At 43.7% G+C, this 25,790-nt stretch overlaps 1 protein-coding gene across 1 annotated transcript in view; it reads left to right on the forward strand.

Moving 5' to 3' along the window:
• The window catches only part of PITPNA (phosphatidylinositol transfer protein alpha), a 181,955-nt gene that overhangs the window by 142,954 nt on the left and 13,211 nt on the right, over positions 1–25,790 (forward strand). The window contains exons 9-11 of the mRNA XM_086955213.1: positions 16,432–16,542; positions 17,156–17,278; positions 17,925–17,991. Coding sequence (XP_086811339.1) covers positions 16,432–16,542; positions 17,156–17,278; positions 17,925–17,972 — 282 coding nt within the window. The 3' untranslated portion in view covers positions 17,973–17,991. The remainder of the gene's footprint in view (positions 1–16,431; positions 16,543–17,155; positions 17,279–17,924; positions 17,992–25,790) is intronic.

Here is a 25,790-nt window from a genome sequence, read left to right on the forward strand (position 1 = left end):
TCCGCATACAAGAGTGCAGGTATAGATCTCTTACCAATCCTAGGCATATCCCTGCACTCTTGCATGCTGGCAGTAAAAAACAGAGGGTCCAAATAGCAACCAGACACGTTTTAATACATGAACAAAACAAAGAGGCAGACCTTAAAAGCAGGCTGGCTGTTAAGTCGATTACCTGTCTGCAATAATGTTGGTGATGCGAAGTGGACACACTAACTTCTGATGGTCAGGAGTGTGTGAGAGGGGAGTATTCACACAGTATGTATACTGGTATAGCATAGCAATAGCTGGAGCATCACCATATAAAGGATTCAGAGGTTGACTACAGTGTCATGAAGCAAAGAGAAAGCCAGATTACTGCAAAGTTTAGGGACTTGTTGCAAAGATAACCATGCACAGTTCTAATAGAGTTGACCACATGTGAAACGATGCATGAAGGCTCCTTCTTCACACCATAGCTCTTACAGGCTGTACAATGACACTAAATAATTGATGTTTTGGGAGTGTGGCTTTATGTGCCACGGCCACCAGGCATTAAGCAGCAGAGATAGACCAAGGAACTCATGTTTCTTACAAACTCCCTTTGCTCAGCCATGAGACTGAGTCTACTGCATAGGCCTTTGTGCAAGGTACATTGTGCCTGATGTAAGACCCTCAGTGTTTGACTCGCAATTTGCATTTTTTTGTGACTCGCAAATTGCGATTCACAAACGCTGTGTACTACAGTGTCTGGGGCACTATTTGCAATTCCCAATTGGGTCACAAATGACCTACCTCATTCATATTCATGAGGCAGGTCGCATTTTGCGACCCATTGGGAATGGCTGGTACTCACAGGGGTGGTGGCTTGCTGGGGTCAGCAGACCAACAAATCTGTGACTGCTTTTTCAATAAAGCAGTGTTTTTGTTTTTTTAATGCAGCCCATTTTCCTTAAAGGAAAACGGGATGCATTTAAAAAATCTAAATCAAACGTTTCAGCTTCATTAGATCGAGCCTAGAACAGCGCATGTGCTGTTCCTAGACTTTTAGTAAGGGGATTTTCAAAGTGCTGCCAGTCGCTGGCCTCAAGCCTGTGTGAATGTCTGCGTGAAATTGCGCAGCCACCATCCGTCTCTTCTCAGTCACGTCACAGGTAATCCAAATGCTGCATGCATTGCAATTTAACTCATAATTTCCCGGCACAAATTTTGGCAGGCTGGTCTTACCCTGTCGTAGCGAGAAATTGCTGCTGCCTGCTCTGACTGAGACGTCCTTCAACCCACTTGAACCGATGTTATCTAATAAATTGCACTGACTCCAGGATACCCTGTGAGGTTCCGGCGAGATATGATTGATGCACGCTCTCTGGTTTGGGGAACAATGCCAGACACCTTTGAATTCAACATAACATTACGTGAGGAGGGAGAAGCAAAAATAGGAAAAGATGGCAAGAAGAAAAGAAGATGCACTAAAGAACGACTGGATTGGACAGCTGTGGGCACGTTCCTCTATGCTGTTAATTTTATTTCTAAAATATGTCCGTCTACATACTGACTCACTTTCTTTACTAATGTGCTCTAAGTGGCGGCCACATAGTCACTCCCTACTGGGCCCAATTGAAACTGGATTGCTTCTTCAATCTATCCTGATGTTGTAGCGAACTCACGTGGGCGCTTCGCTGTGGCCTTTTAGAGGAAGCCCTAGGAACTCCCCGGCCACCGCGAAAGCAGCGCAAGTAACCAATTAGGTTACCGGCTCCTAAAATAGTGTGACCAGGCGTTCCGGATTTGCCCGGACAGTCCGGGAATTTCACCAGCTGTCCAGGCAGATTTCAGGAAATTTAGCTCCTGTCCCATTTTTTAGAGAGGGTCAGCTAAAAACGGCGGGATGTGTTTTTTTTAAGCAGGGATAGTGAGCAGTTGTTTCTAGAAAGCAAGGTAATTAACTGTGCAGCTTCTGTGTTTAAAAACAGCATTTTATGTATGTTCTAACTACCTGTTCTGTAAATCCGAGCTGAGGAGCGCTGTCATACTGTGCGCTCGCTTGAAATAAAACTGAAGCCCTTCTATTTCCATGAAATGTCCCGGTTTTTGGCTTTACAATTCTGGTCACCCTATGCTAGAAGGAACTTCGGTGCCTGGCCATGCAATCCTCCTCTGATGGCAACCGGACACTTTCACCTTTCTGAGGCCTATCAACTATAGCCTGGTGAGTGTTTACCTGTGTTTCCGTGCTACACGCCACCAGATCCTTGACATGGAAGCAGGCGTGTGTTTCTACCAGTCAAGCCGTTACAGTATTAAACCAGGCTGCGGGGACTGTAAACTAATTCCTCACTTGCATCAGAGAACCGCAAAGCGCGCCCACAATTCTGTTGTGCTCTAGAGAATTTAATTTCCTTTATGATTAGACCCAGCGGATTTCATTATAATTACTTCGGTGCATACTTCATTATGGATTAATATCACAAAACGGAGTACAGGCCGGTTGAAGTTTGCTTCTTTGGGGGCTGTTGGAGATATAAATCCTCCATGCAGAAACCTTTAGCAGCAGTCTCCCGAGGTTGTACTGAAGGAGGTTGTGTAATACAATGCCATACCTGATCCACTCACAACAATAATAACAAGCATTGACATAGCCAATAGGTCTCGCATTTGGGACCTTTTCAGTGTTTAGCCATGCAACAGTTGATGTTGTTGCACCAAGGATATTGTGCTGGATAACCAAACACTAATAAGGTCCCAAAGGCGAGACCTATTGGCTATGCCAATGCTTGTTTTTTAAGAGCAGGCAGTGGTCAAAAGGACCACTGCCTGCCCTTAAATCTTCTTTTTTTTTTTTGCTGCCAATCACAAGGGGGAACGGGTCCCGTGGAGACCCTGTCCCATTTGTGACTGGCTTACCACCAATTTCAAATTGGTGGCAAAACAATATTACCCTGTGACTCGCTGTTAGGAGAGGTAACACAATAGCGGTAGCTCTAAAATCTCTCAAACTTAAAACTGCTCGGCCAGCTTCAATCCTCTACTACAGGTTCTACATGCACAATTAACTCCAGCTATCACTTACGGGAGCGAGTGCCTCAGGGGAAAAGTTGAGGATACTTTGGAGCAAACCGTGTCGAGATCAGCAAGAATAATCTTCAGCCTGCCAAATTATGTGTCTCGTGCACAAATCAGGCTGGAGTTTGGTCTACAATTGCAAAAAATAGCTCGAAACGTCGCCAATGTGAAATGGTGGTTTGGATCAGAAGATCTGATCAAAACTCTTTGAATTTCCACCTATGGAAAGAGATAAACTCAATCAAAGCCAGCACAGCAAGAGTCTACATGACAGCATCCAAAAATCGCCTAGGCCTGAAGGAGCTCTGGGGAACCTCGGGTGCGCTGAACAGCTTCAAGTCTATCTGCGTGCTGGCTTCAGCAGGAGATTAAAAGAGAAATATCTCTGGTTTCGAATGGGAATTCTTCCCGTCCTGCCGCACCTTCCACCATGGAAGCGATTCGCAGAAATAACTAAGGGCTAGATGTAGGTAATTTAGATTTACCGATTCGAAAATACCGAACTTTACCGATTCGGTATTTTTGAATCGGTAAATGCAATGTAGGTAATTATTCGGTAAAATTCGGTAATTACCGATTAGGTATTTGCCATTCATTCATGAATGTAAAATTACCGAATCGGTAAATACCGATTCGGTAAAATTGGAAAAAAGTCAAGGGTGGCAGGGTGTCACTTTGACACTCTGCTGCACCCCTGATTAGTGCTTGTGTGCACATGTGGCACACATACATGCCCTAGGGGCATGTATGTCTGTCACATGGCACAGGTGTAAATGCACATATTTGCATTTACATAGGAATTTGTTATTTACCACCAACTAGTAGTTGGTGGTAAATAACGAATCCTTAAAGCCCAGAAGCATTGTTTACAGTGCTTCCTACATCTTATTTACCGATTCGGTAAATATCGAATCGGTAAATGATGGTTCGGTAAATACCGATTCGTTATTTACTGAATCGGTAAAAAAGCCTCCTACATAGGAAAAGTCTATTACTGGTCGGTAACGGCCGAATTCGGCCGATACCGACCGGTAATAGCGTACCTACATCTGGCCCTAAGTGCCTTCTTTGCTGGAAAGCAGAGGAGAGCATCACACACCTACTATTCACCTGCCGCAGACTCGACCCTGAACGTCATTTGTATTTTATATCAATTTTCAACATCATGAGGATAAGATCCTGCAGACAAGCAGTGAAGGCTTGATTTGGAGGAGGAGACCTACAGCTGGCATGTCAGTTGGTATAATTTATGGGGGCGGTTGAGGAGAAAATGAAGAGATCCGGGACACACCATAAACCACTTCGAACACGGGCTCACCACCCCCCGGAATTGGCACTCTTTTACTGGGAAAACGCCTTGCACAAAAAGCTTTCCTTTTAATGCATCGAAAATAATCTTTTGGTAACTCCTGGGCATTTAACACGCTACGGACCTGTAGCATCCCCATTATAAAATCTGGCTACAAGGCTGCTATAAGATGCTACTAATCTTGTTATTTTTAGATATACATGTAACCCATAGGCTCTATTTTATTCATGTTTTTATGTTACATGTTTGGGACTAAGAACCGCCCAAAGTTCATCAAATGAATAGATACTCCTGTCGAGCACGGCATAAGCCAGCTGAACAGGAAACGCTGGGTTAATCTAAACTGCCCCACAGCTCTTTTTAGGTTTCGCCTGGGCCGGAGCGCTAGCTCCGCCCAGAGAAATCTTATGTTCCTACAGTATGGGACTTTGTCCGGCCTCTGTCTTCCATTGGCTAGCTCCATAAATGGAGGCTAGCCATTGGAAGAGATTGGCTGTCAATCACACTTTCCCCGTCGGAACGCGACTAAGGGGCGTTTCCGTGTCTTTTTTTAAGCCCCGCCCCTTGTTGCCGTGTGTCCCGGGCCGCGCTGTGATTGGCTGCCGGCCCGGGACACCCCCGTGACGTCATTCCCCGGGCCGCGCTGTGATTGGCTGCCGGCCCGGGACCTGACTTGTTTACTTTGCCTCCACTTTTATTTTAATTTTAAGAGCTTGTTTTACAATAGCGATCGGCGCTGTTAGTGCTGCTTGTTTGTATTGCGTCTCCCTTTCTTTGCCTCCGACTCATTGCTAAATCCCCACATAACTGTAGCTGGATTTATTGTGTCAGGGGCCAAGCGGGCCAAGAGTAAAATGAAGCAGCGAGCTATGCTATAGGACGAGCGCCCTCACTTTTAATCGGGGCTCGCAGGAGCTGAGTTCTCGCCTCTGCCCGAGTGTGCATGGTTCATCCCACCTCACAAAGACCACAGAGCCGTAAAGTGTCACAAGGTGAGTGCTTCAGTTAAGTTTGATGGCTGAGACATGTCTTGCATGAAGTAACTAAGCAGCAAAGTCGTACTTAAGTGACAAAACGCACAGGCTGTGCACCCCAGCTTCCGCTCAGCGCATCTCACGTGACGGGTTCAAGTGCCACCCGGAACCAGCCAATGTCACATTCCATGCAAGCAAAACAGAGCCACATTATGGAGCAAACGGGCCACCCAAGCCTGCAGCTTATTTTAGACATTAATTTGTGTGGGGGGGCTCTCGGTGTGTGTGTGTGTGGGGGGGGGGGGCTCTCGGTGTGTGTGTGTGGGGGGGCTCTCGGTGTGTGTGTGTGTGGGGGGGGGCTCTTGGTGTGTGTGTGTGTGTGGCTCGGTGTGTGTGTGTGGGGCTCTCGGTGTGTGTGTGTGGGGGGGGCTCTCGGGGTGTGTGTGTATGGGGGGGGCTCTCTGTGGGTGTGTGGGTGGGTGCAAATGCAATAGGTCTCGCATTTGCGAGAGATTAAGCTATTGACATTTTACAATGCCATTTATTTATCTGTTTTCAAAACGAACACATAAATAAAAAATTTGTCATTTACAATGCCAATAGCTCTAACTTTGGCAAAGGCGAGACCGTTGCATTGTAAATGCTTGTTATTGTTGGTCTGCATAAATGATGAAATTCTAGTTTTATTTTGATGAATTTTCCCCTTGAACGATTTTTTTTGTAAAGGGTTTTATTAACTTATACAAAAAATGTACTTAGTTACTTACTGCATTTCTATGATATCCTATTTAATATCCTGTACCATGCTTATTTGACTCCAGTCAAACTACATCACATATACTCAATCTCCTCTCCGAATTGTCCCCGGTGTAGAAAGGCCAGCGCAGATATATTCCACATGCTATGGGAGTGCTTCATAGTGCATCAGTTCTGGGAGGAGATTTGTGTAACACTTCATAGAACCACAGGTCGTCCGGACATGTGTAGGCCAGAGTTATGTCTCCTTGGTCTCCATGGCCGTTGACAGATGCGGGGATCTGTTTCGACCTTCATTGACCTGTCGATCCCGTTGGCCGAATGCACACTCAAGATATAGTGAAAGAATCGCTTCCTGGGTCAACCCCATGGTAGGGGCAGTGCTGCAGTGGTCCATGGCGGAGTCAGCACCATTACATAGAGAGAAGTTACACAGCCTTAGTCGACGTCCCATGGCCGCTGATTGGGACAACCTAGTATACGCTTTTCAGAATGATACTGACTGATTCAGATTATTAGTAACCACCACCGAGCATATTGGAACATTCCAACTATGGGTGTAGAACCGTGTCCATTCTGAGGTGGTCGTACACCTAACAATTCACACAACGAAGATACTACAACAGTTGTTTTGCAGTAAGCCTTATGTTATTTGTTGGTTTAATGTTTTCCATATTTGATATCCCATATTTCTGATGATACTTTGCGATGGATCTACTGTTTTCTATTTTGTATGGAGGACATCTGTCCAACTGCACTGATGTTTGCACCATCATTCTTGTTTGTTGCTCGGGGCGTCTGAAGCTGTACTGTCTACAAAACTCAATAAAGATATGGGAACATTTTTTTGAAGGTCTTTGATTTGCACCCACTCGCAATTTTAGCATGTTTGCCACTGGCATTAAGGAAATTAACTAGTTTATGGTCTGCCCAACAGAAACAAATAGAAAAGGATCCTCTAACAACAAGCATTTGCAATGCAATAGGTCTCGCATTAGGAAAGTTTGAGCTATTGGTCTTGTAAATGACAATTTATTTATTTATGTGTTGTTTTTGAAAGTAGCTAAATTAATAGCTTTGTCAATTACAATGCCAATAGTTATAACTTTTGCAAATGTGACACCTATAGCATTTGTAATGCAGCATGTTTTGTATTTACGTGACTTAGATGTATTGATATTCCAAATAACAATGGCTTTTAATTTTTTTAAATAATTAATCTATATCTATCTATACTAATATAATAAAGAGGGAGCCCAAACTTTGAGGCGGGTAATCTCAGGAACCACAGCACCAGTCACAACACCCAATACAGCGTTGGTAAAGGGCAGTTGCAGCAGAAGGACATAGGCTATGCAGACGCCCACCATATACATTTGAAAGGTAAAAGAACCGTGCCAGCAAAGTAGTCCCCTGTGGGCGTGTCTGCTTTGTGCTGTGGGCGTGTGCTGGAGGCGTGACAAACGCTGGGGGCGTGTGGTACATTCCGCCCTTCATGCCATGTCTCAAATCGTGTGCTGTGGGCGTGTGCCGGGTGCGTGGGTGTGTGCCGGGCGCAGGATTACGGACAAAAACCGCGAGCGTTGTGCCCAATATTTCATTGTTTTTTCTTCCCAGGTTCTGTACATTCCAGCTCCGGGTGTCCACCCTGCTCCCTTTAAATACCCCTGTACCCCTTAATCATAACCCACCCTTACTCCTTAAAATACCCCAACACCCTTAAACACTAACCCATCTTACCCTATAAATATACCCTGTAACCCAAACCTATCCCTAAACTCTAAAAATACCCCTGTACCCCAAAACCCCAACCTAGCCCTGAACCCTATAAATACCCCTGTACCTCAAAACCCAAACCTTCCCCTGAACCCTAAAAATACCCCTGTACCCCAAAACCCAAACCTAGCCCTGAACCCTAAAAATACCCATGTACCCCAAAACCCAAACCTACCCCTGAACCCTAAAAATACCCATGTACCCCAAAACCCAAACGTAGCCCTAAACCATGAAAATAACTGTATACCCCAAAACCCAAACCTACCCCTGAACCCTAAAATACCCCTGTACCCCAAAACCCAAACCTAGCCCTGAACCCTTAAAATACCCCTGTACCCCAAAACCCAAACATACCCCTGAACCCTAAAAATACCCCTGTACCTCAAAACCCAAACGTAGCCCTGAACCATGAAAATAACTGTGTACCCCAAAACCCAAACCTACCCCTGAACCCTAAAATACTCCTGTACCCCAAAACATAAACCTAGCCCTGAACCCTAAAAATACCCCTGTACCCCAAAACCCAAACGTAGCCCTGAACCATGAAAATAACTGTGTACCCCAAAACCCAAACATACCCCTGAACCCTAAAAATACCCCTGTACCTCAAAACCCAAACGTAGCCCTGAACCATGAAAATAACTGTGTACCCCAAAACCCAAACCTACCCCTGAACCCTAAAATACTCCTGTACCCCAAAACATAAACCTAGCCCTGAACCCTAAAAATACCCCTGTACCCCAAAACCCAAACGTAGCCCTGAACCATGAAAATAACTGTGTACCCCAAAACCCAAACCTACCCCTGAACTCTAAAATACCCCTGTTCCCCAAAACACAAACCTAGCCCTGAACCCTTAAAATACCCCTGTACCCAAAAACCCAAAACCTACCCCATAACCCTTAAAATACCCCTATACCCCAAAACCCAAACCTAGCCCTGAACCCTAAAAATACCCCTGTACCCCAACCCAAAACTATATCTGAACGCTTAAAATACCCAAACACCCCAAAACATACACCTCAGTACCCCAAAACATATACCCCTATACCCATACTTACCTTATCCAAACATTAAAAAAAACATGCTTTTACCATTCATACATTTACAACAAATTTCGTTGTAAATGTATGCGTGGTGAAAGCATATAAAATGTAATGCCATGCGTTATAATGGCATTGCACAGTCATGGTAATTCCGTAATGAAAGTATGCGGAATGATGGCATGCGGAAAGAAAGTTGCGGAATAATGGGTGTTTACCCTCCCCAGTTAAGTACATTGGTGGCACGGCGGCACACATCTCCAGCAGCATACTCATATTTTTTCACCACCGATTTGAAAAATACACAGGTCTGTCTCATTGATGGCCAGCACCGACATACACTTGTAGACACACCTCCCGCCACAAGTTCTAGAATTGCGAACTTTAGAGCTGGGGAGCTACGTTCGAATCTCGGCATCAGCTCAACATCCTGTGATTCCAGGTAAATCGATTTGTCTCCCCGTGCCTACCACAAATGAATGTGTTCTTCTGTAATGTAAATTGTGCTCATGCCATGTTGTCGAGTTTGCACTATATAATATTGCAAGGAAAAATAAAGTAGGGAAACTCGAGTTCACACACTACTAAAGGCGCACTCTTAAGTGCATCAAACTGTGAATCGGAGCATTTCACAGGCCTGTCACAGATAAGAAATGCTATCTAAACGAAATCCTACAAAACAATATACTACTGGCCGGCAGCAATTCTTACCCGGACAACGTCGGGACGGGCTGCTAGTACTTAAATAAAAGTGATTGTAATTTATAATGGCAATAGCTTATACTTTTGTAAATAACTTTTGTGAAGATTATGTTCAGTGTATTTTATTGTGACAAATCCAAGAACAGAAGTGAAATATTACCATCTTTTTGTGACATTTATAATAATGCTTGAAACATTGAGAGAATATATTTGAACCAGTGATGCTGTGGTGGTGCTGAGTGATGCTGTGGTTGCGCTGAGTGATGCTGTGGTTGCGCTGAGTGCTGCTGTGGTTATGCTGAGTGATGCTGTGGTTGCGCTGAGTGGATGCTGTGTTTGCGCTGAGTGGATGCTGTGTTTGCGCTGAGTGGATGCTGTGGTTGCGCTGAGTGGATGCTGTGGTTGCGCTGAGTGGATGCTGTGGTTGCGCTGAGTGGATGCTGTGGTTGCGCTGAGTGATGCTGTGGTTGCGCTGAGTGATGCTGTGGTTACGCTGAGTGATGCTGTAGTGGTGCTGAGTGGTGCTGTTGTGGCACTGAGTGGTGCTAGGGGATAATGTGGTGTTGCTGAGTGATAATGGGGTGGTGCTGAGTGATAATGTGGTGGTGCTGTGGTGGTGCTGTGGTGGTGCAGAGTGGTGCTGTGGTGGTGCAGAGTGGTGCTGTGGTGGTGCTGAGTGGTGCTGTGGTGGTGCTGAGTGATAATGTGGTGGTGCTGAGTGATAATGTGGTGGTGCTGAGTGGTGCTGTGGTGGTGCTGAGTGATGCTGTGGTGGTGCTGAGTGATGCTGTGGTGGTGCAGAGTGGTGCTGTGGTGGTGCAGAGTGGTGCTGTGGTGGTGCAGAGTGGTGCTGTGGTGGTGCAGAGTGGTGCTGTGGTGGTGCAGAGTGGTGCTGTGGTGGTGCTGATTGGTGCTGTGGTGGTGCTGAGTGATAATGTGGTGGTGCTGAGTGATAATGTGGTGGTGCTGAGTGGTGCTGTGGTGGTGCTGAGTGATGCTGTGGTGGTGCTGAGTGATGCTGTGGTGGTGCAGAGTGGTGCTGTGGTGGTACTGAGTGAAAATGTGGTGGTGCTAAGTGATAATGTGGTGGTGCTGTTGTGATGCTGAGTGGTGCTGTGGTGATGCTGGGTTATAATGTGGTGGTGCTGAGTGATAATGTGGTGGTGCTGAGTGGTGCTGTGGTTGCGCTGAGTAATGCTGTGGTTGCGCTGAGTGATGCTGTAGTTGCACTGAGTGATGCTGTGGTTGCGCTGAGTGATGCTGTGGTTGCGCTGAGTGATGCTGTGGTTGCGCTGAGTGATGCTGTGGTTGCGCTGAGTGATGCTGTGGTTGCGCTGAGTGATGCTGTGGTTGTGCTGAGTGGTGCTGTTGAGGCGCTGAGTGGTGCTAAGGGATAATGTGGTGTTGCTGAGTGATAATGAGGTGGTGCTGAGTGATAATGTGGTGGTGCTGAGTGGTGCTGTGGTGGTGCTGAGTGGTGCTGTGGTGCTGAATGATGCTGTGGTGGTGCAGAGTGGTGCTGTAGTGGTGCTGAGTGGTGCTGTGGTGGTGCTGAGTGGTGCTGTGGTGGTGCTGAGTGATAATGTGGTGGTGCTGAGTGATAATGTGGTGGTGCTGAGTGGTGCTGTGGTGGTGCTGAGTGATGCTGTGGTGGTGCTGAGTGGTGCTGTGGTGGTGCTGAGTGGTGCTGTGGTGGTGCTGAGTGGTGCTGTGGTGGTGCTGAATGATGCTGTGGTGGTGCAGAGTGGTGCTGTGGTGGTGCTGAGTGATAATGTGGTGGTGCTGAGTGATAATGTGGTGGTGCTGAGTGGTGCTGCTGAGTGGTGCTATGGTGGTGCTGAGTGGTGCTGTGGTGGTGCCGCCTTTTAATAGCAAGGCTATAAGACAGCACGTTGTTGCACGAAGATGGCATGCTTTACCCATGCAGCAATAATGAAATGATAAATACGCAATTACCAAGCATACAAATAAACATTAAAGGAAACAAGCTCTTGGCATTGCTGTGGGGGGGAGGGAGGAGAAATGAGAGACACGGCCTGGTGGCCGTGAAAAGTGTGAAGCAGGGGGCGGGGGAGCAGATCCCTTTAAAGTGAAGCTAAGCTCTCGGAGGCAGGCTTGCTTTGCCCATGCAGCAATAATGAAAACCACATGCTGCTCAAAACCGTGATAAAAACATGATGGAACACCGAGAAAACGACAGTGCTCATGTTAAATGGCTGTAGTAGTGCCAAATCATGTGGACCATGCATCAGGGAACAGGAAATGCTCTACGTGAAGATAAGTGCACAGGATAATACTCATGCGCAAAAAACAGTGTCTATATTAAAATTCGCCGAAATTAGCAAGTACCTAACGCTTTTAGCGGTGTTACAAATTACGTACGCTCTGCGACTAACAATCGTGACTTCAAAGGTGTAAAACATGCAACAGCTAGCGGTAAGGAGGCGAGGCTCGAACGCAGAGTCCAGCGCTTAAAACATTCATTAAACCAGAAAAACAGTGCTGTGCTTACCAGGGTGAAGAAAACCTCCTGCTTGCATCGGCGGAGCGCTGATAGCTCGACGTGTGATTAGAGGTTAAAAATTAAATAAACGTGGTGCTTAGAGCATCTTAAAGGGAAGGTGCTTTCACTGAAGTGAATGTAGAGTGTGAATAAACTAAGTTGAGACGCACACGTACTGTAACAATACATACAATCATAATACACTCTAAATTACAAAATATCTATAGTTGTATTCATGTTGTATGTAATAGCACACAAGGCAAGAGATAAATAAGCAATTATCAAGCATACAAATAAACATTAAAGGAAACAAGCTCTTGGCATTCCTGTGGGGAGGGAGGAGAAATGCGAGACACTGCCTAGCGGCCGTGAAAAGTGTGAATCCGGGGCGGGGGGGGGGGGGGAGCGGATTCCTTTGAAGTGAAGCAAAGCTCTCGGAGGCAGGAGGCTCGGGCAAGCGCGTGCACGAGCACATGCACTCGACGAAATCCGCGATGGTTTCAGAGCTTGGTTGAGCCTCTATACTCTCGTCCTATTATCGCTTGCGCGATTAATAGGAGGAGACCTAAAAAGGTGTAGTGGATGGTGTCACTGCAATGTATTTGTTTAACTGCTTCCTGAATAAGATGCACATGACTGAAGTGTTAGTGGGAGTGCCTCCAAAATGTTCAAAGTGACAGTAAGCTAAGATCATAACACCAAAGAACTAGGCATGCTGTTGAAATGTTACAGTTGTGGATTCTCTACATGCATGTGAGTCACATACGTACTAGGGGGAGGCTAATTATTCTGTAAATGAGTTCACACGTAGAGGGGAAAATGGGACCAGGGGAAAGAGTACACATCATAGACTCTACTAATCATCTTTGCATCCAGATACTATGAGGGATAAGGGTGCAGGTGATAGCATAAGTGATAGAAAAGTTATAATGACCTGAATAAGTGGTCATCAAATGATACAAACAAAAAACTGATCTGAAAATGTAACCTTTAACAACGAACATCTTTTTTTAAAGTCCTTGCATGTCTGCAAAAGGTATGCCATCTCACATTGTTCACCATTATTCTTATCTCCATTTTGTTTTTCTGGGGGCCTGGAGAGGCTCCATATTATAAATATCCTCGTAGACTGGGGGACATTTCCGTCTCTTCCTTATTAAATCTGACCGGTCTCACATACTTCCCCCCCTTAGTTTATGGAGTGTTGTGTCTTTGGTGTGTGTGCAGAGATGTTTAACTCCGTGTTTCGGTGGCGCATAATTGACTTTTCAATCTGCATGTCGTTTATCCTCAGCCAGGCACCAAAACTATAGTGTCTTGTGGTCTGGGGAAAATATACATCTTCGTGCCAGCTACTTGCTTCCCACTCTGTACTTGCCTTCTTTTATTCCTTTGCTGGTTGACACCTAGCAACCAGGGAACCACTACACATGTGTTAATCCACGTTTTTCAGTAACCAGCTGTATCAGTCCTCTACCTTTGCAGATGCAATCAATCCGTTTTGGAAGATGGTTTATATTTTCAAAAAAAGCTTGTGCTGCGACATTAGCATCCCTCAAGTACCCCAATAAGAATAAGGATTGCCTACACACACCAGCTCAGGCCAGTAACTTGAAATGCATCTGAACCTCTAGAAGAACATGCACCAGTCCAAAGTAGATGATTGCTACTATTCCTGATACTTATACAAAATATTTATTTTTTAAAATTTGTAACATCCATTTTCTAGCTTTCTGAATGGGAAAACATGCAAGGAGTGATATTATGTATACATCATTGTAATTTTTGGATCGTATGAACAGCACTATGCACTTGTCATGCAAATTTAATATGGAGTGGTGAGAGTAAACATTCACAGGGACACAAGAGTTTACCAAATAGGAGTACACAGAAAATTTACTTTTATGAATACAAATTATTGCTGACATCTTTGTTATCCAAAAAAGGAGCAGTGAATCAATTTTCCTGATGACCACTGAAACGCAGCATTAAATAATTTTAAAGTGGAAGCTGTGCATGGGGCGTTGTATGCTTTATTTATTTATTTATTTATTTATTTTTTAAATTTCTAAAGCGCGCAAATACCTTTCGGTGTCTCGGCGCTGGAGTTTGCAGATTGCAGGGGTTCCACTGACATCTTACTGGTTAAAGAGCCAGGTCTTGAGGTGTTTGCGAAATGAGAGTAGTGATGATTGATTTTTGACAGAGGAGGGGATCTGATTCCATAATTTTGATGCTGCCACTACAAAACGTCTATCTCCCCAAGATACTTTTTTTGTGCATGGGATTTGGAGCTGTTGGGCCGAAGAAGAGCGTAGTGTTCGACTGGGTTTGTACAGTTTGAATGCTCTTTTGAAGAAATCAGGTCCATTATTGTTTAAGGCCTTGTGAATGATACACATGGCCTTAAACTTTATCCGGCTTCTTATTGGTAACCAGTGGAGCTCCCGAATTGTGGGAGAGATAGAAGCGTGCTTAGGTATACCCATGAGAATTCTTGCAGCAGCGTTCTGGACAAACTGTAATTTGCTCAGAACTTGCTCTTGTGCGTTAAGCAATAGACCATTGCAATAATCCACCCTAGATAGCACCAGGGAGGACATTAAGGTTTTGCCTGCGGTTGGGGGAAGAAAAGGGAGCAGTTTCTTCACCATTCTCAGGGTAAAGAAGGAGGCTGACACCACCGCGTTGGCATGGCTTAAAAACGTAAGCTTATTATCAAAAAGCACGCCCAAGTTTTTCACCTTGGTTACAGGTGATGGGGGAGCTCCCAATTCCGAGGGCCACCAAACCGGAGACCAAGACGGAGTCAGTTCGCCAAAAACCATCACCTCCGTCTTGTCGGAATTTAGCTTTAAGCAATTCCGGTTCATCCATGAGCTGATGGCCTTTAAAATTGCATTCTGTTAAAGCATGCTGAAGATGGAGAGAAACTGCACTGCCTTCTGCTTTGGCAGTGTGGAGTGCGAGGAAGTATTGTTTGAGGGTGTCTTCTTGATCACCTGATATATTTGTTTCCTCCTCCATTAGAAATTGTGTTCTGCTCATATTGACTAAACACCAAAATTGATTCTTTTGGAACCAATCACATGTAACTTCTTACCTTAACAGCATTTTGCCATGTACAGTTGGCAAATTAGAATTTCCCAGTTTGGAACCTGTATATGTTGGTCCACTAGCACACCCTATTATTTAGGACCAGACTTCAATGTACATTAACACTCGTGAGAATCAGGATTTCTGCTGCAGTACCTCTGTCTTGGGCGCTGGCTTCCAGTTTAGAAGAGACCTAAACTCTGCAGTTTTTACCTATCATGAGTCGAGGGGTACCCTGTACATGGAGACTTCTTGTGCATCCATTGTATACAGATAGACTTGTTTATCTTGAAATGCTACCCCATCAGTGGGGGCTCCGTTTGTGAAGGTGTGCGTGATTGCTTCTTTCATGCCAGGGCTTCCACCTTTGTAGTGCTACTCCCTTAATGTAAGCATGTGGTTAGCCAAGGTGGCTTCTGTTAAGCACTAGTCACTAGACATTTACCTCAAGGCACACTTCTGTCTTAGGCAAGCATCCCTGGAATGCATGCTTGCCTGATTCACACTCCTACTCAATGATGCCTTCACTTCAATACATTTGAACAAAAGGCTGCTTGGGAATGGATGAGTGAGATGAATAATGTAATTACCCACTTCATGTATCAATTCTGTGCACTTTGTTCTAAGGTGTGTATCATCACCTTGAGTAACCCTTCGTTCCCCACAGCCCTAGAAAATAATTTGAGGCATGGTCCAATGGCCAGTGCTCCTCATGGAAGAGAAGAGGGTTTATACATGTGGCAAATAAAGATCAGGAGATACATTGGAGTAGATCACATTACTTTTAAGCCTCATTATTCTCTATTGCTCAAGAACATATTACAGAACCATCTCCTAACACATTGTGACTGAAATAGGGCTAGGGCTAAAGGACAGCGGTTACTCAAAGGTTGTCCACCTATTTGCAGTAATGGATTATTTGACTTTTCTTAAATGTCTGTGTTTCTTGGAAAACATACTACTTCTACAGCAGCTGCAAAGTTGGATATCCTGTTACATTGATTGCAAATTTTGAACACACCAAGATGCCCTCAAAGGTTTTGAACACACTGACAATCTCCAGAGATATGACATGATGCTCATAGAGGTCAAGAATCCGTACATTTGGGGGATCGCACAGTAGTTTCTAGCCTTCACAAAGACCATCCACTGTTCATACTGTCATTGTGTGTTGCCGCCCACATCACTGTGATTTGTTATATTTATTTCGATTATTTATTCGTTTTTTTGCAGAAGGTGCTGGGGCAGCAGATGGACTGTCCTCACATGTGTGCGTATAAACTAGTCACTGTAAAGTTCAAGTGGTGGGGCCTGCAGAACAAAGTGGAGAACTTCATTCATAAGGTGAATAGGGTTTGTGTCTACTCATCTGAGTGGGGTGGTGGTGGTGGTGGTTGTGTGTAGAGCAATTCACAGGTTTGTAGTTGCCAAGTGGCTGTGTCAGAGTGGAGGGGTCATTACATTGTATGAGGCAGGGCAAGTATATGTGTGGCTGGGTGTAGGTTATTACTAAATGCTTAAGGATGATTGTATGTGCAGCCTAGGAGACGTAGACATGTCGGGGTTTCTGGAGTATGGGAATTTAAGTGACACGAGAGGAAACCGTTGGTTCTTTAGTATTTGGCATATGGATCAGAGTACCTGCATCACTATCCTACTCTGTTAATGAAAATAGCCTAGGTGATAACCACATTCTGGCAGCGAAACAACATTTCAGTGAAGGTTCCTAAACAGATCTTGAGTATGCAGCCAGCTACATGAGCTGAATGTAAAGTTGCTGATTTTTCCATTGCCCATTTGTATGTTTGAGGGCATTGGGCCTAAATCCCCTATTTGTGAAAGTGTAGTAACAGTGGTCTTAAACACTGGAGTTAAATATAGTATCCTTGCATGCAATCTGTGTGCATGTTCTTTTTGCTACTGACATTGATTGTAAAGTATCTCTTCTTTTTTGTAGCAAGAACGCCGTCTTTTTACCAACTTCCACCGGCAGCTCTTCTGCTGGTTAGACCGATGGGTGGAGTTGACCATGGAGGACATCCGCAGGATGGAGGATGAGACCAAGAGGCAGCTGGATGAGGTGAGAGCAAAGATGGGCATCGAGACGAAGGCGCTTAGGCAACTTGTGGGAGGTTCCAGTGATGGTAGAAGTGTCCTGTGCCTGATTGGCCAAGGAAGGGTATAAGAGCAGGTGAGTGAGACCTGCCAGAAGAGGCTGGGGGTCAAAAAGGACAATGAGGCCCAAGGGTTCTGGGTAGCCAGAGTTGGTATGTCTGGTTATAGAGGTCTGCGAGGAATGATCCAGATTAGATGGGCAAATTAAGGACTGGTGAGTAAAAGAGACCGATGTTGTGCAAGAGGCCTCCTGGAGGATGGTTGCTTGGAGGTGTCTAGGTGGGATAATTCTGGTGATGATAGGAGGAGCCAGTGCATGAATAGAGGAGATACAGTGGCAGGACATTCTGCTACAAGTTTTAATTGTTTGAACAACTGAGGCCTCTGCTTTCAGATAGACAAAAAGGGATGGTCATGGTTTAGATCTGCAAAAGTAGAAAGGCTTTGAGAAAAAAAGAGGTCCCTCTACTATTCATTTGTGGAATTGGAGAGGTCTGTTCTTCGATCAGTGGAATGGGGAAGTTGCTGCTGTTCATCTTCCAGAAGACTGAAGATCTCTGCTGAATGTTTTTTGCATGGAGCTTATGAGCGATGTTTTCTTTCATTTTTAGATGCGAAAGAAGGACCCAGTGAAGGGAATGACGGCTTCAGACGATTAGCTTTGTGTCCTCCTGCACTGTAAGCACCAGACCATACAATTTATGTGTTTGTTTGTCTTTGTAGTCAAATTAGGCTTCTTTTCTGGAAGACGAGCTTGTCCTCAGTCAGGCTGGGCCTCTGAAGAAAGAATGTGTTCAGTAGTTTGATAACGCCTGAACCCTGTGTTTTGAAGGATCCTTTTAGACATTTCAGTAAAGGCTTTAACAGCCTGAGGGAGGCTCCGATCTTTAATCTTAATTGAGGCTGTAATGTAGGGAGAATGTTATCAAAACCATTTGTATAAAATTAAAGTAAAGTTTGTGGATTGTGGCATTGCAGATTTATGAACGTTTTCCATTGGCAGTAATGGGGGAAAATTGGGTGTTGCTTCAAAACAGAGGGATGACTTGTAAGGCACTCCGGGCTAGAGATGTTGCAGAATACCCCAAAACAGACTCCCCAGACGGTCTATTCACTCTTACAAATGAGGAACGAAGACCAATTTTCTATCTTTTAACAGTATGATCCATGGTACTCTTACGATGCGGACCCACCAGCAAATACAGACCCAGTTCTGTATCCAGCTAAACCCTCCCCCTCAGACGACATTACCACCGACTGTAACCACCTAGGCAGGGTTGCCACCTTCCACAAGGTTCCATTACACACTGAGCCTTTAGAGTGTGATGTCTTGTTTAAAACCCTCTCCTCAGCATTCAGCACAATATCTGCCAATGCTGAAAGGCATGCTCAGACACATCTGATATTTTAAACGACCCTTTCAGGTCCTGAGTCCTCACACCCAAGGTTAACAAAATATTCAAGGCATCACCCCACGACCCCACATACATTAAAGGAAAACTCCCACCGGACTAGTTAGTGGTGGCCACAGACCTAAGAGGGTTAGCTTTCAGGCATCTGGCGAGGTGCCTCCACCAGATAGAGATAGTAAGAAGATAGATGCCGTGGGAAAAGGGTGGCTGCACAATCTACCAACCATTGGAGAATTGCAAACTCCATTGGCCTCTTATCTCACTGCGACAGGGCACATTGCGACAAAATGGGGGACAATCTGCAACATCTTCCTTAGGAAAACAAAGAAGGGTGTATTAAATGGCCTCTGAGGGATAGTTAATTTCATACACCACGATTTACTGTGCCCTCGATGTAGCTGACACCACGGCTAGAGACATAAACTCAATTGTTGTCCTTCAAAGACCTGCCTGGCTCAGAGTCGCAGGTTTTAAACCTTAGGTTCATCAAAACATGTTGACTCTTCCCTTTTCATGAGGGCCATGTTTTGGGCTTCAAGTGAACTCCTAGAAAAGATAAAGAAGGATAATGAGACGGCTGACGCCATGGGGGCATTGCAAACACCATTGCAACGTGGCTCCTTTCACTGCTCCTCTTATCGTGGAGGATCCAAAACTACCTCCAATGAAACCCCCACCTCTTATCATAAAACCCACACCCAAACATCCTCGCCAATGGGATATTACAGGGGCAATAATTCTATGGGTTAAGGTAAAGGCGGTTTACCAAACCTGCCGCCACCACCACCAAACCTTGACTTCCCAACCATCCTCCCAATCACACAACACCTGTTGGGGATTTTCTGCAAGGGTTCTTTTCCACCTGATGAAACATTACCTCTGACCAGTGAGTTTTGGATATTATCCAACATGGTTCTTTTTTGGAGCTCACTTCCACACCTCCAAACATTCCACCTCACAAACGCAAACTTTCAACAGTTTGTCAGAGAAGAAGTTCAAGAAGTGTAAAATAAATGAAGGGGCCATAGAACCTGTGCCATTACACCAGCAAGGCCCAGGCTTTTATTCACTCTGCTTCTTTATTCCCAAAAAAAGATGGTTCCTTAAGGCCAAGTTTGGACCTCAAACCTCTAAACAGATACATTATCTCAGATCACTTCCACATGGTAACTCTTCAAGATGTCATATCGCTACTACCACAAGGTGACTTCATGGCTGGACTAAGACCTAAACGACGCCTACTTCTACATTCCAATTCACCCTGCACATTCCCAATACCTCAGATTTGTATTGAACGGCCAACACTTCCAATTCAATGGGCTCTCATTCGGGGTCAGCCCCCTGGGTTTTCACCAAATGTCTAGCAGTAGTAGCTGCCCAAATACACAGGCAAAACATACATGGTTTTCCATACTTAGACTACTGGCTCATCAAGAGCACCACTCGACAAAAGTGTTTTTACACAAGCCACCATAAACCTACTTCACTAAGTGGGTTTCACCATCATCAATGCACTCAAATCCCACCTCCAACCCCTTCAAATACAGCCTCACCTAGAAGCCATGCTCAATTCACAGCAGGGTATAGATTACCTTAATGCCACCCAGATTCAATCTTTCACGCACTCATTCCCCAGTTTCAGCCTCATGAGCGAATAACAAGAAGGACAGTTATGTGTCTCCTCGGCACCATAGCTTCATGCATAGCTATAGTACGTTATGACCGACTCAATATGCGTCGGTTGCAAGAGTGTTTTGCACATCAGTGGACTCAAGCGGCGAGTCAATTGGAAAATCTAGTTTTTAATCTAGTTTTTAATCTAGTTTTTAATCTAGTGGAAAAGCGTGTTGGTGAACCGTCAAGCTTACCACTCTCTGCAGTAGTAGAGTATCCACAACAATCTCCTAAAAGGACGGCCTTTCCCAGACCCAGTACCGCAGAGAACCATAACAATGAATTGCTCCCTCACGGGTAAGGGGGCGTATTCATAGGATCTAACTGTTCAAGGACACTGGACAATCAGTCAAACACATCTCATCATCAATCATCTGGCGTTGCTAGCTGTTCATGTAGCGCTCAAAGCCTTCCTTCCCCACCTTGTTGGCAAGGTAATCTGGTAATCTTGAACAGACATTATGACTGCCATGTATTATGTACAAAACATCAGCGAGTTCTAACCTTGGATAGTAAAAAAAACACATAGGTGAAAATATATTATGTTCGCATTATCGCCAGAGTCTGCATTCCAAAGTTGTGCTATGTTTCGAGGCCAAGGTAGTGCAGATTGCATACACTTCCGAAGATTAATGTCTAGTTTTAATGTCATTATACATTTAACCGAGGATAGGAGAGAGGAGGGCTAAAATCTACATTAAAAAATAAATCTTCACTCTAAACATCCTGCCCTGGGTTTATCTGATACCGGTTTGGCTAATTGTATTAGTAACCTATTTAGGTTTCATTATGGCATTTGTTTCAGCTGATTTATCTTGCATCATATTAGGTGCAGTAAACCTCCCAAATGTGCATTCTTACATATCCACAGATGTTTTGCATTCAACACTGAACAGTTTTTCATATTGCTAAGCAAACTTAAAAAAAAATCTGGATTAGTTGTTGAGACCCTAAATTTCTCCCAATTATTGACCGTATTTTTATTTCGTTTTTATAATGTCTAAAATGGACGCATCATATATAAAGGGTCACTTTTTAAGACAGTATGTTCAAAATTATTGGTTCACATCCATTCTGGCTCCCTTCATGGAGAGAATTGAATGAATTTTCATAATTATACTTTTTTGCCTTCCACGCTCTGTCCTTATATGTTGAGAAAGGTGTTTGTAACCCTTCAGTGTAGCTTTGAATGTGTGGCAAAAATATAAAGATAAAAATATAAAACTGTCTCAAGCTATATAACTTAAAATCCCTATTTTGCAACACCAAGGAATTGAATCGCCATTGCTTCCACACCATTCTAGTCTCCGCCAAAATCACACGAGATAACATCTGCACGATTATATGATGTATTTTCTTCAAAATGTGTCAGTAATTTCTTCTAAAAGATGTTTAGATAACAGAAAAAAATCTCTCCTTGAATGTTTAACAGAATGTTAAACAAAGTTTATTCAAAAAGCTTAATCACATCCTTCCATATGGATTCTTCTTCTAACAGGTTTTGTACCGACAATCACCTTTTTAACTGTGATGTTATGTTGATATGTAGCTTTACCTGTCCAAATTGATTATGTAATGCCAAACTAAACTCTCCTTCCTGGAGCACCTACTTTCCTCTAAATTTATATACTGAATGATGCAGGGGTTTGTAGAAAGGTTTGGAATTACCATTTGGTGCATTGATATTGACCAGAATTATTGGACTATTCTCACTAACATTAACACCAATAATTGTTCTCCCCTCATTATCATTGACAAATTATTTAAGTGCATTTCTTATAACTTTGCTGAAAACAATAGAGGCATCATCTGGCTCTGAATTAAGGGTTCAACTCGGCTCTTCTTGCAAAATGATTTCACTTAGTTTAAATAATAAATGTTCTTTCCAACGGGTGAGTCTCCTATAAGAAATATATCTATATCTAAATAACCCACTGTTAGTCACCAATAGGTAGTTATAGTTGGGACCTACTTTCCATAGCAAAAACATTTTTTGACTTCGCTATTACTTTGTCATCGTTTGACCTATCTTCATGAGATTTTCTAAAAAGCAAAAAGTGACAGGTTGGGTTCTGTGTGTCTTGGAATGTTTGGGGTTGATCCGTGCAATGTGGCACGAAATAAGGGTGCATTTCTAATGTTAATTCCCATAGGAAATGTCAGCTGCAGTCCGAAGCGCTGAACAGACTTACACCAAGTTTGGCAGGGAGGAAGATGTTGGTTCAAGGAAGTGTCTTTTGCTTATTTGGTGTAAATCTGTTCAGTAGGTGTTGAGAAATGTAAGTTTAAAATTATAGTGAAATCTCTGGTCGCGACGTCTTCGCGAACAAAGACAAGCTTGTGTAGGGAAATGCTCTGCTCTGATTGGCTGACATCACTTTAACCAGGAAGTATTGGCAGCCATCTTGGGACTCCCCTTCACAGAGTTCCCCCAAAAAAGTGTCAATAAAGAAAAGGGGGCAGGGTAGGAATACCATGACCCCCAAGCTATGGTCCCGGTGTCCCCTTGGAACCCCGCCGCGGAATAAAAGCATTAAAAAAAGAATGGCATTGAATTCACGATATTCGCAGCAATTTAAAAAAATGTTGCTTGCTTTCAAATAACCCCTGGGTGTGTCACGTCCCGGGGGCATATAATATATATATGAGGGGGCGCACGGGGTCCCCCTCCTAGAGCTTATTAAAACCCCAGGGACCGCCACCTCCCCAGGGCTATTATTACTAATATTAATAATGCAGGCGGGCCCACTGGACCCGCCCGCTGCCCCGGGTTTGCCACCTCCTTGGGACTATTGCGTCTGGTATCTGCAAGTTTCTTTCAACTTCGCAAGATTAAGAAGATTGCCCACCTTTTAACCCACCCTGCTCTGATTCAGGTCATCATTGCTCTTGTGCTGTCCCGTTTGGATTACTCCAATAGTTTATATTTGGGTCTACCAGCGGGGCAGCTCAAGAGACTTCAACTGGTCCAGAACCAAGCGGCCAGGTTGATTTGCAAAATTCCTAAGTGGCAGTCTATCAGACCAGGACTGGCCAGTCTCCACTGGCTGCCTGTAGCGCAGAGAGCAGCATTTAAAGCGGGATGCATTATCTTCAGGGCTCTACAAGGTAAGGGCCCTGGATTCATTAGCAGCCTGCTTGTCAGTTACACTCCCTCCCGTGCTCTCCGTTCTGGCCAAAAGAATTTGTTAGTCGTGCCCCGGATCAGGAAACAACGCCAGGGAGGAGGATCTTTCCACTTCCTAGCTTCCTCCCTGTGGAACTCTTTGCCACTGCCACTAAGACTCCACGAAGATCTGGTAGCCCTTAGACAGGCTTTTAAAACTTGGCTCTTTAAGCAAGCTTATCCTTAGTTAATTTTTCTTTCTGTCACATGTTATGTTTTGCCAGTCTTCCACAGCGCCATGAAGCCTACGGGCGTACGTGCGCTTAATAAATTTAATTTAACATAACATAACATTTTGCGGGTAGGGGGCTCATGGACCCTCCCCTGCCGGGGGACCACAACCTCTCTCTTGAAACAATATGGAATGGCCTCACAGATCCCCCCCTTAGGGACCGCTACCTCTCCGGGGCGTATGAAGGAGAAGGGGAGTAATAACAACTCTATTAAAAATAGAATATAGGGATTGTGTGATATTGGCAGCCTTGGATGTCTTGAAAAGTTTTTGCCACAATTTATCCCAATGAGTAATAGATAGTATTTGGGATAGATCCTGTTCCCATAACTCAATATTAGATTTACTCCGTTTGCAAGTAGATACAGATAGATTTTTATATATAAAGGAAGCACTTGGAACTGTCAGTAGAAACTTGGTACAGGGGTGTGTCAGGTGTGAATGAAACTGGTACTGGATTAGATATGAAGTTTTGTAAACCGGTCTAGAGAGCTGGAACTAGAATGTTATATTGTTGAATACATGAATCAGGGAGACTAAATTTCTCTTGCAAGTGACGAAAGGGCACACTCAAATTGTTAACAATCAGTTGGTTAACATAAAAAGCCCTTTTCTCTCAAGTGTTTGTAGTAAAATGATTTGTGACGAAATTTGATGTATTTATTAAACCATATTGAGGAGGCTAGGAAAGATTGATATTTGTCAAAATCCTTAAAGAAAAGTGTATGTAAAGGGATTGAGAATATTTCAAAATTGGGTATTTAGAGATAAAAGTACAATTGGTCATAAATACAACATTGTGTATAGAAAAATCATTTAACAATGAACATTCAACAGTAACTCAAGATGGTCTAGGTAAATCTTGATAATCTTCAGACATAGCATAGAATTGACAAATTAAAAAAGCATTATGATATAATCTAAAATCAGGAAATCGAACACAGTCTTTGGTTTTAGTATGAATTAATTAAGATAAGTCAATTCGTGCACGCTTACTATTCCATAGGAATTTAGTACATATAGAATTAATCTGTGTAAAATAATAATTGGGGATTTTTAATGGTAACATTGAAAGTGTGAATAATATCTGAGGAACCATCATCATTTTAATCGTATCAAGTCTGCTCCACCAAGACAAAAGTAATGGGGACCAAGAGGACTAGTAATTTTAAGTTTTAGAGCAGTAAAATTGTGGATAATGTTTCATGAATTTTAGAGGAGATCCATGTTCCTAAATATTTAATTTTTTTAGGGCACCATGTAAAATTGGTTGAATCAAACATATGTTGATAATATAATGAATTGAAGGGTAAAATTTCAGTCTTGGAGAAATTTAGTTTATAACCTGAGACTTTAGAGAATAATGACATTTCCTGTAAAAAAGGTGGTAATGAGGAGATAGGATTGGACATATAGATAAGGATATCATCTGCATATGCAGAAAGGTTAATTTGATGAGATTTCAGTTTAAAACCAGTAATGAGGGGGTTGTTTCTAATACGTTCAAGGAAGGGTTCTAAGCATAACAGAAAAAATAAAGGGGAAAGGGGGCACCCCTGCCGTGTACCTCTTTGCAGACGAAAATATGGGGAGAGGAGACAGTTAACAAAAATACATGCTTTTGGTGCAGTATATAATAATTTGACATATGAAATAAACTTTGAGCCAAAACCAAACCATTGTAAAGCATGTATCATGAATTCCCAGTTTATTCGGTCAAAAGCTTTTTCAGCATCCAAAGATAGGGCGACTAAGGGTAAGGGATATTTTCCTCCAAGAGTTAGGATATTGGAAAACATTCTGGCATTATCAGAAGCCAATCATCCTTTGACAAACCAGCCTAGTCTGTGTGAATGAGGAGAGGAATAACTTTCTCCAAACGTGATGCTAAAATCTTTGCAAACATTTTCCAATCAAAATTGATTAGAGATATGGGGCGAAAATGTTGGCAAAAAGAGGAGCCATTGTCAGGTTTGGGGATAACAATAATAAG

This window comes from Lissotriton vulgaris, chromosome 2_1 (genome assembly GCF_964263255.1).
Source record: "Lissotriton vulgaris chromosome 2_1, aLisVul1.2, whole genome shotgun sequence".
Taxonomy (NCBI): domain Eukaryota; kingdom Metazoa; phylum Chordata; class Amphibia; order Caudata; family Salamandridae; genus Lissotriton; species Lissotriton vulgaris.